Raw genomic sequence first — 11,761 nt, 5'->3', positions numbered from 1 at the left:
TGATAATAAACCCACTTACAGGTGTTTTTCGTTAGCAGTAAAGCATCGTGAATTTTTACATAATTTTAGAATAAAAAAATTACCGATTTTCAATAACTTTCTTATAAAAATAGTAGGCCATAACAATAATTTGAATACGTGTAACCAGTTGACATCATAACTCCAAACAATAAATTGGCCTCTGTTTTGATTTAATCCGTTTAAATAAAAATAGCGGTAATTTAGAGCATTATTATTTATTTTTAATTTTATTTAAAACATATTTATGCAGGATAAAAATATATTAAATATTCATAAACACAGTGGTTACATTTTCCCCATGATTTGCACACGAAGGAACTTGTTTGACATAGGAAACTGGACTATAGTCTATATATGAACGATTCCATGTATTAGTACTACATGGATTTGATGATGATAATATCAATTAGGTCAATATGTCGCAGATTTTTGTGTAACCTCGTTTTACCGTTTTTAACAATTTTGTTAATTGAAACATATTTTCCAGTTCATTTATTGTATTCTTATAAAGGTCAATGTCAAATTTATAATCTATATTAAATTATCCTAATAGTATAAGTTCTTTGTTTTCATTGGATACCTTTTCAAGAATTTTTCTAACTTGTCAATAAATTCGAGTGGTCTATAATGCTTGCAATGAGTATATGATTTTCATTCAATTTATCATTTTTTCGATTCATGTGATCTCTATATCTTCGTTGTCTAGGTTAAGATCAACTCTGTGAACATATATGAGATTATACCATTACTCCACCCCCATCATGCTTATTTGATTAAATAAAAAAAAACGTTCTGGTTGTTACAATATTATTACAATAAGACAACTTTAAACAAAAGACAGCTCAAATATCTTAAATATACGAACTTCCATTGAGTTTATTAGGCCTTTTACGATAACTTTATTCTAAATTATTATTGGTTTATTACGCGTACGATAGGTTTGTTACATTATTATTATTATAAAAATACACAATGAAAAAAAAAATGTCTATTTCCTATAAGGCAAATTTGGCATGATTTCCTAAAGTTCATGTTCACTGGTAACCAATAACACACAATTTAGAATAATGAACGGGTGGTAGATATTTTTTCATTTTGTGTAGTAATCCTGACAACGACTTCCGACAAGCATGAAATTTGTTAAATGTGTTGGGTTTCAATATCAGTTCCTAATGTTAAAGGCCAACCTTAAAATAAAGGATGTGATAGGTTAAGAATTGAGTGCGGAAATGATTGAATTAGACAAATACTTTAACAGATGACATCAACAACAAGCACAGCCAGTAAAGCATGCATGGTTGAAAACACAGCTTCTTCCACAGTGGATTATATTATTCTATAAAGGTAAGAATTATCGAGATTAATACTATTTGTAGACCTACTTTAGGCCTATAACAATTTGCTGGAAAATGTGACTTCTTAATTCTTTAACATATGCTTCTGAGTCATAATGAATTTCAAAGCAAACAATACATTTGAACGTTTTCAGTCGACCATAACAACAATGTTTACACTCACCTACTTGGTATTCCAATTCGTTCTGTCTAGAAATGAAAGTATTCTAAAAGTCAACTTTAAAGAAAACTGAAATACAGGATCAGTGTATCACTATTCCGTTAAACATTTCGATAAATCGTATAATTATAATTAAACTTCTCAACAAAATAATTCGGCTTAAGCTGCTTTCTAATTGTTGTCACCATTTGGCTGTACTATAAAAAAAAACCGCATTAAATGACGTGTTCTGCGTTCAACAGTAGAATGACGCATATGAAATACTTCCTTTTTTAATTTATTAAAAAGTAAACATTGTGAACTTCTCGCAACAGCTGTACTCCTAATACAGTTTGATACAGAGATCATTGTCAATTTCACTGTGTTTATCAACACCATATGACACGGCGGTCAGTCCCGATTCTTATGACATCATACTTGAAAAAAGTAAAACACTCGTTCATCTTTTGATATAAGAAAACTGTGGGAAGATAATGTAGACGATGATTTACTGTTACAATTTACTACTAGAATTCTTTCTCACTCACCTATTTGTGTATAATTGGCCTAGAGTTTAAATTTAATTAGACGACGAATTATTTCAAATACAAAATAATTGTATTTATTTACCAAATATCTTGTGATGTTCAATTAGTAGATTTTTATTTTTACTGCAGGCTTCCACCCAAAAAAGATGATGAAAAAAATAAAGAAATACCTGTATATTTATTTTGTATTGATGTCCATGACTGCATATGTGTACGGTCAACGTAAGTCCTATTTTCTTGTTGATGTACAAGTTTTAATAGAATCAACTGTCTTCTTGCTTCTGATTCCATCAGTCTAATTTTAAAGTGTTGTTTCGTTGTAATTAAAGATATACTATCCCCCTAAAAAATGTTTTTGTTGAATACGCTATTATTTTCACGTAATAGTTATTCTCTTTGACCAAAAACTGGATCGAAAAAAAATGATTGACATAAAACTTGTTAATCTTTAAATTTAAAGCAAAAAAATACGTTTTTGGTTAAAATTAACCGTTTCGTTTGTCTTTTTATAAGTGAAATAATTATTTGTTCTGGGTTTTTAACTGTGATTTTATTAATCTTCATTTTTCATGTTTTTGGGGGACAATACATCTTTAAATAATTTATTTTTAATAATCTATTGTGATTAAAAACACCCTCATATTATTACATAGGCCTATACATATTATTTATTTAAAAAAAACAATATATTAGAAATCTACACGCCTCGGTCATTAACGAACACATACATTTTAAGAACATTTTATTTTGCAGGAATTTTAGTTCTAAATATTAATTCAATTCAATTCAATTCAATAAAACTTGAAATCATCTATCCAGGTTGCCCTTCGTGTGCCAAGCCAGAAAATGACCAACGAGTATGCGGGACAGATGGCAGAACATACCCTTCCATATGTTACCTCGGACGGAGGATTTGTAGAGGAGATTCTCCAGACTTAGCAGTAGCATATTCGGGGAAATGCATTCGAATGAACGACCCTGTGGTTATTACAAGTAAGTCCTAGCAGATTCTCGTACGGTATCACGTCTAGATAGCTTTAACAAATTGTATAGTATACAATTATACATTATATAAAGCTAAATGAAACAACGACAGATTAACTTTCATATCAATTTTCAATACAAAATTATTAATATAATAATATCGTTATGTCAATATGGTGCTTGTTTGCAGCTACAGTGAGTTCGCGACCATATTCTGTTACTAAAAACCAGCTAAATGAATCCGATCAAATGGAGCATAAAGACTCGAGATGCACCGTGGCATTGGTACCAGTCTGTGGTAGTGATGGAATCACCTATCCGTCACCCTGCTTCCTTGCAAAGTTTGCAAATCTTCCTGGAAAAAGCGATCTAACTATTGCACAGATGGGTTTCTGTGGTGAGTCACATGTGTTACTACCGATAATTTTAGTCTATAACAATATGTTTAAAATGTTTCTTCATTATATAATTGTTTTAAATGTATGTTATATTGATTGCGTATATCAAAACATTATATTTAGTAGAATAATCTTTTACCATTTATATTTTTGTAGATCAATGTAATTCTAAAAATAAATCAGATTTGAATTTAACTTCACCAGCAAATGAACAAGAAAAAACGGATTCAACATCAAATATTTTCACCACCGTACAATCAACTGTTCAAGAGGTAACTGAAGAACAATTGCAGACTACAAAAAAAGGAGGTGGAGGTAGTGACTTGTTTGTACCAGGGCCTGCTTCGTATATAACAGATACTCCATTCAAACCGCCAACGACAGAGACAACAATAACAGACATTTATTATGGGAAACTTATTGGGGATATTATGCCTGTTGGAAATGAACGCGCGCTACCCAGAGGACGTGGAACAATTTATTCAGTTGATAAGTCAACAATTACGATTGTACATTTTACGATTAATAGCAAGGTAGATGGTAAGGAAACATCATACTATACCATTACACTTTTTATCTACCAGTTCTCGTTATTCTATTCTTTTTTTAAATGTTTTATTTTGTTGTTGATGTTATTTTGTTTTCAATGCTGATGTTATAGTTGATGCTGCTTAGTAGTGTTGTGATGTGGATATTGTACGTTGCTGTGGTCGATTATGTTATGTTTATTATTGCTTAATCTTTTTTTATTTGAACGGATATGAAAATTATATCCAATTATGTTATTGTTATTACTAGATAACCTGCTACTGTAAGCTTATCATTTGTTACAGATATTTATTTAAAGGCTGGGTTGAACAGTGAACCAGATAATGGAGATACAATACCAGACGAGAAAGGAAGGTAACATTACGAATTGTTTCTATTAGCACTTTGTCGTGTGTGGCATATCCGAAAAAACATCAATACAACAATATTTCTTTTGAGAATGCTTTACTAGACAAAAATGATTGACTATAAAACATTTGGCGTTTCAAGAAAAGCTATGGTCGAAAATAAAGATTTGGTTTAATGCTTATCACACATCACACATTATGTGTGACTCCGAGACTTGGTAAGAATTATAATTATAACAATGACGAAGACTGATAATTATGAAGTTCTTCCAAACAAAAGATAACAATGAACACCATCACAACGATAGAGGTATGAAAATAATGACAACTTTGAGGATTGTTATGATTACGATCTTATAATTGATGATTTCGTTTCTTATGAGTTATAATAATTATTCGTGTATTTTTTTCTTTAAAAAAAAGAAAAAGAAAACTTAGAGCATATAAAAACAAGGATATCATTCTAAGCTTACCAGAAGGAAAAGCGTTAGCTGAATATGACTGGATTGGAGTCTGGTGCCGTCGTTATAAGGTGAGCAATCTGAATGTGGCAACTATAATACATACTGAGTGAAATAGGCCTATACCAAGGAATAGTATATATATTACGTTTGTATTTTTTTTCTTTACATCAAGTGTATGAATGCAATAAATATTAATATGCAACACTAAATAATAAATATAGCCACCAGCACGTTAGTGCATATATTCTTTACACGCTACGTTTGTACATTAAGCGAGCTGATAATGACATTATTTTTTAGACTTTTGCAAGAGTAAATATATCTGCTGATTTTGTAGCACCTGATCAGTATAACTTAGGTGTAATGGGTTACAAACCTCGAATACACAACGTTCGGTCACCGGCTACAAACATAATTGACACAAAAACAATACGATTCCACAGTATCACGTACGATGGAGCTGCTCCTGGTAAGTTGAATTATAGAGTATTAAATACATGAGATAGCAATGAGAGAAACGTGGTCTACGCCCAGATGGCAAAAACAATGTCTGAATCAATGTAATATCCATATACTGGGGTACCAGTTGATGAAATTGTTGTTATAATTACCTTGTTGGTGATGTCAGTATAATAACTCATACTCATAACGTCGATTGATTTGATAACGAAAATGTTAATAATGACCATTCTGACGATGGCAAACAACAAGTTGCCGTCATTCTACCACTAAATTCAACATACTTAAGATTTAATATTCATCTTTGATTGTTTGTGTAGATGTTTATTTCTGGATTGGATCGGGTACACCTGACTCAACAGGACGTAGTGTACCTTACATAAATGGAAGGTAACTAAAACTTAGGAATGACAACACTATGTTTTAGTGTCTAAAACATGACCATTTATAGATTGAAAGAATACAAGCGATTCAAAGTATATTCTTCTAGATTTGACACCCTAGACTGGAAAATATCGATTGCACACAAGTATAGTAACTTTACGAACATTTTCTTGCATGCCGAATCAGGAATAACATTAATTAGTATTATCAATGATTGGTATTAATTTATTTTTACAGCATTGATGGACTGCTTCCAAAGTTTCGTCGTGACACTATCACCGTTCAGCTACCCGATAACGTGATGGTCTTCGATATTGACTATATCGGTGTATGGAGTAAGACTTTTCAGCAAGATTTTGGACATGTTCTTATACCAGACCGCAGAGAATTGAACATTCCGCCATTTGTGGAAAGTTCACATATGATTACACCAACTGGTGTTGAGGAGGTACGGTAGTCATTAATCATTTAATAATTAGATAAAGCTAATATGCAATTGTCATTTCCTATGTAAGATCAGTGGAACTTAAAGTTGGGCTCTACAGTTTGGTGTTTCATATGGTATAACAAGCAGCGAGATTTAATCTTTTCTTTTCTGAATTCAGTATATATTAGGGTCAGGATTAGGGTTAGGTTAGTTAGTTGTGACAAAATAAAACAGTTGTTTAAACCCTTTAATATAATTGAATGATGCATCTATTATGTATATACTTTTGAGCAACACATGACTATAATAATATAGCAATGCATGTACAAAGTTGTATGGATGTATTGACATTGAAGGTACGGCCGACTGCTTCACCTGTACGGAACAGTGAAAGTTTATCAACGAACTACCAAGTTAGTTGGGTGATTGATGGTGATGAAATAGATGTTGAACTATCTGGTAGACTCCATGGCAGGCAGTACATGGCCTTCGGCATCAGTGGTAGTAGGGTACGATCAGTGATGTTTGGATCTGATGTGGCTGTAGCCTGGTTAAACGGCGATATAGCGCAAGTAGATGATTACTATTTAGGAGGGTACTCCCAGGTAAGCACGTACTAATACAAAAGATAAAGTAACAAGAAATTTAAATTGTGTACCCTGAAAGTTTTATAAGTTATTCAAAAGAAAAGCAATTATACTTGTCACAATTCAAAGCTATGGTGCTTCCAAAAATGTCAAATTTATATCTATGCTAAGTGTTTAGGTGGAAGCGGTGCCTGTAAAGATGAATCATTCGTACTACCTGGAGTCAATAATCACAAGAATATTAGTGGTTCCAATGTTGATGGCGTCACTACTATATCATTTCGTCGAAAACTCAACACAGGTACATTCATTATATATTATATTGTTATTATTACAGGAGAGATAATAGTTTTCTGAAATGTACTTAACTTTAACTTACTGTAGGCTATTATTCAAAGAGTTACAACCCTTTGTACAATATAGTATGCCCCATCTTCAATGTAGATAACACCTCCTCTCCAAATCAATAAGGTACAGTTTATAAGTTACATTGATTATTGAATTTTCAACAACCGTTCTTGTAGAGGATGCATTGGACATGACTATATCATTGACGGAAGCCATGTACATAGTGTGGGCAATCGGATCAATAGACGACCAGGGATTGGTGACGAAGCACAGTAATTTTGGCGGTAAGATTGTCTTCTTATGCCATTTTGGACGCCCTCTTGGATTTCTCAGAGAGCACAAGAAGGATTTTTCAGGACTTTTATTGTGATGTTCGAATCATAGTTCTAGACCTTTCCTGAAAAAAATAAGCTTGTTACAAAAAATGGACAGTAAGAGTTAAATATGATAATTATTGTTCGTGATTTTTTCCATTTTTAAGGAGACGTGTTTAGCTTCGGTAGAGATCCAGTGAGCAATGCTCAACCAATGTTGTTGTCAAATCAGGCAGGGAACTCGGGAACGTGGCCAGAGATAGTTTTAGAAGGTAGAGATGTAACAACATTCGATGCTAAAATAGGGCCAACCGCTAGAGGAAACACGAGATATGCAGCTACCACAGGTATGTACTTTTGAAAGTATTTTTCAGGTTGTTAGTATAACTTTATTGGTATTTTTGTCTGTATTTTTACCAATATTAAGCCTAACTACCATCTGTGTTATCGTGCATAGTAAATCATCTTCATTCTATAGCTCCTAATCAACGCAAACATGTAGGCCTAATTGAAATTGAAAAATTAAAACAAAGTGTACTAATTACCAAAATGTAGCTTCGATTTTATTTTAATTAAGACAATGCGGATTACATAATTATGTACATTGACAATGTATATCATCAGTGTGAATTTCAAATCTATTTGATGATGCAATCGCATTCGTACATATAACTTCAAACTACCAAATTATTGATTAATTATCATTTAAATTATAGGTAATACTGAGTGGGGCTTTACTTGGTACTTGAATGAGAAGCTAGCTCCAAAACTGATACTCAAGCGAGGCGTCGAGTATACATTCCGAGTGTTCGGCGGTGATGATGAATCTCTTATTGCACAGTATCATCCATTTTATATCACTGATGACGTAACGGGAGGAACCCCTTCTACTAATTTATTTAAGGCAAGTCTTGAAATTAAAGCCTACACATTTTTAGACATAACATAAATAACTTAAAGTGATTGTTGAAAGTAGAATTTAACATGTGTTAATGTACCAATTGAAAAATCAGGACAATAAAATCAAACTATATCATTTACCGTATACAGTAAAATTCAAATTTGTTTAGAGCTTGATATCTGAACCTAAATTCTATTACCGAATAGAAAAATAATTGTCGAATGCCTACTTAAATAAATATCTTAGATCATTGCGGTATACATATTTTATACATACTAAACATTTTTATTTCCATAGTATCAAACAATATATGCTGGTCCAACTGGTGAGTATAGAATATATTCTGAAATCTATTTTTTTCATTTTTAGCTTGCACCCTTGTTGTTTTGACTAGATAAAACGAGCTTTCGTTTTGAGACGGAAACAAAGGACGAATTTCAAATCGATCAAATACAGTCGCGATATGGACGGAACGGTGGATACTTATACGCATGTGTAGAATAATATTGTAAAAATTCCGTCTGCCGAAAAGCAAGTTCGTTAGTGTGATAACAGGAAAAATAGTAATCCGTTCAATCATTATAAATTAAAAAAAAGGTCTACGACTTAAAATATTTAATGTCCTCAACGTTTTCTTTAAATTAACTAAGCCTAAATTACATTATACATTGTTGCATACAAATATTTCTAATCAGTGGTTTATGTTCAATTTAACGAAGTTACCGTCGACAAAATGTACACATTTTATTGGGCCCAATTAAGCTAAACATTTTTAAAAACATTTTACATAATTAAATATTGTTTTTTTATATAGTGGGTGGTTACTGTGAGTATATTAACAAAAAACAAGTAAGACGGAAGCAATCGGCAACATTCGATGAATATTTTAAAACACTTAAAGAAAAATGCAACAGACGAGTGCTACCTGGAATTCTGAAATGGACCCCGAACGCAAACACACCGGATACAGTGTATTATCAGGTTAGTAAGATAAGTAATGTAGTTTGTGAACGACAAAAATCCAATAAAACTGGTATTTTCCTTGTTTCAATCTTTCTTATTTCTACCCGAAATAAGGAAGACCCCGATTTGAAACGGATCCAAAGCAAAAAAAAAAAAAAAGTAGCATTTTATTTACTTGGTGTTTTCACTGCCAAACTCAAAGTCAGTTTTAGGTTAGTTGTTAAAGCTGGAGAAGCACTCGATCTCTGCTATGACTATCAAAGTCGTCGAGTTGCCTTGACACTGTACTTATAAAAACAGTTTGAAATAGATCGTTAAAACTTGTTTCTAACATTTTATTTGGCACACTAAGAAATATTTATGTTTTACGGCCGCTGGCCTATAATAACATAATGAAATCTGCCTCTGAGGAGAGTTTAACTTGGTTCCTCCCACTAGAACGTAACGCAATTTGAGTTTAATTTGGTTCCTCCTACTAGAACGTAACGCAATTTGAGTTTAACTTGGTTCCTCTCACTAGAACGTAACGCAATTTGAGTTTAACTTGGTTCCTCCCACTAGAACGTAACGCAATTTGAGTTTAACTTGGTTCCTCCCACTAGAACGTAACGCAATCACGACGCGATATATCAAGATTCATTGCGTCGTGATTGGAACATTTTTGAAAGGACTGTTACAAACGCAACGAACGGCAATACATGGGGTACCGGACGATGTTCATAAATGCTGAAAAATTATTGTTTTATATTCTCCAAAATGGTTATTACACGATGCCAGGTATTATTAAAATGACATTATACAACTTTATATTATTTACATATTTCTTTTAGTGCTACACGCATCAGTATTTTGGTTGGAAGATTCAAGTTGTGGATAATTTTCTATGATATCTGAACACATACAACCCACGAATTTCAAAGTAGGAATCTTATAAAACAGAGGTTTGACTGGAATTAATAACATCAAGTTACTGAACATTTGTAACAAGTAATGTAATTAGTATTATCTAGTTCTTTGGTACTGAAAGTTTGTATGAAAATACAGTTTAAACTAATTACTATTTCTGTAAAGTAACTAGTTAATGAACCCGGATAACGTACTGTTGTATTTATTTCCATATTAAAGGTAGAAAAACAGACCCAATATACTTAAGCTTAAACAAATCAGTTGTATCTTTATACGCTCCCTTGGCCTCCGTTAGTACGCCTATTGTAAGTTAGGTTCTAGATTATGTGGATGATGAACCCAATGTAGCCTATATGTACTCAAAACAATTTGTAAACAATATAATCTAATACTGTAAATTTCAATGTCGGATTTTTCTTAAATAGTACTGCGCGACAATGGCATTTTTAAAATAGCAGAGCAGTTACCAATTATACATTCTATAAAAATATTACAATAGTATTAGTAGTATAAGCATTTAAATATAAAATTCAACGTTTACATTGTTCATTAATTTCATAAACATATAATTGTTATTCGTAATCTTCATTGGCAAAATCATCTTAGTTGTAGATTTACACGTAAAGTTTCTCACATGTCATAGGCACCTCTAGTGGCAGAATTTATGCATTATGATCTGAATGATGATCTGGAAGAATTACAGTACAGTGGTCCAATATCTTTCCTTGATATTACTGTTGTGATATAGTACATAAATCAGTAAATGAATGCACTTGGTGTATGGAAGCATAAAATACCTTGGTGTTACTACGGCATCTCATTATCATGCCTAATACACCACATGTCGTAGAAATACACATTCTATGACAATATCATCCTTTTGATTGTAAGGCACACACGAATAAACACAGTAACGAAACAGTAATAAACGGCACAAATAATCAAGGCTGCAACACATATACCAAATGCAGATAAAATCACTGCGGGTAAAGATCCAGTCAAAATGAAAACAGACAAAATGACTACAGAGGCGGCAACCAACCAACGTTTGCTTAACAAGAAATGTACGTAGGAATTCCAAATTTTCGTTGTAACACCAAGTTGTTCATAATCACTATCTACACTTGATGTTGTTTTACGATTCATTTTGTTTAATTTGTACTGTTCTTTGTGTAGAATGTATTACTAAAACAAAAACGAATCAAAACAATGAAGAATAACGACACATTAGGTGGATATTTTAACCAATATCCCAATCTGCTGATTTGTCGACGATCAAATATCCTAATTATTAAGTATTGTTAATGCAAAAATGATTTGATGACCTTTCGTTGGTGAAACATATCACATAATGAACTTTAAGCTTTTAAAGAATAATACAAACATTGGATAGAGCAGCGCCAACACAAAACAGATAAACAAACCAAGCAATAATACTATCAGAACCTGTCCACAAAGTGGTTGGTCAAATCACCTAACAAGAAAAAAGACAGTGAATATTAATCAACGTACGAAATCAATATAAAATGCATGTTTACGAGATGACAATTCCCAATTACATTTAACCATTTTCTTTCCTATTTTAGAGGCAGAGAACAGAAGAAAAATAAACAAAATGTACTACCGCCATTCTTTCATTATATTAATCAATGTGAAAAAAAACCCCC

General features: G+C 32.3%; 1 protein-coding gene across 1 annotated transcript; it reads left to right on the top strand.

Annotated features, from left to right (window-relative positions):
* Nucleotides 1-1,292: 1,292 nt before the first annotated feature.
* Nucleotides 1,293-11,102, top strand: LOC144854191 (protein Skeletor, isoforms B/C-like). The gene is made up of 18 exons (XM_078712095.1): nt 1,293-1,365; nt 2,193-2,285; nt 2,883-3,056; nt 3,238-3,444; nt 3,602-3,985; nt 4,279-4,348; nt 4,765-4,873; nt 5,106-5,274; nt 5,585-5,654; nt 5,886-6,096; nt 6,432-6,680; nt 6,834-6,963; nt 7,187-7,294; nt 7,492-7,671; nt 8,041-8,228; nt 8,523-8,550; nt 9,040-9,206; nt 10,019-11,102. The coding sequence occupies exons 2-18, from the start codon at nt 2,210-2,212 to the stop codon at nt 10,073-10,075; spliced, it is 2,577 nt and encodes an 858-aa protein (XP_078568221.1). The 5' UTR covers nt 1,293-1,365; nt 2,193-2,209; the 3' UTR covers nt 10,076-11,102.
* Nucleotides 11,103-11,761: the final 659 nt, after the last annotated feature.

The sequence above is a fragment of the Antedon bifida genome, chromosome 10 (genome assembly GCF_963402885.1).
Source record: "Antedon bifida chromosome 10, ecAntBifi1.1, whole genome shotgun sequence".
NCBI classification, from domain to species: Eukaryota; Metazoa; Echinodermata; class Crinoidea; order Comatulida; family Antedonidae; genus Antedon; species Antedon bifida.
This window is presented reverse-complemented; position numbering and strand designations above follow the sequence as displayed.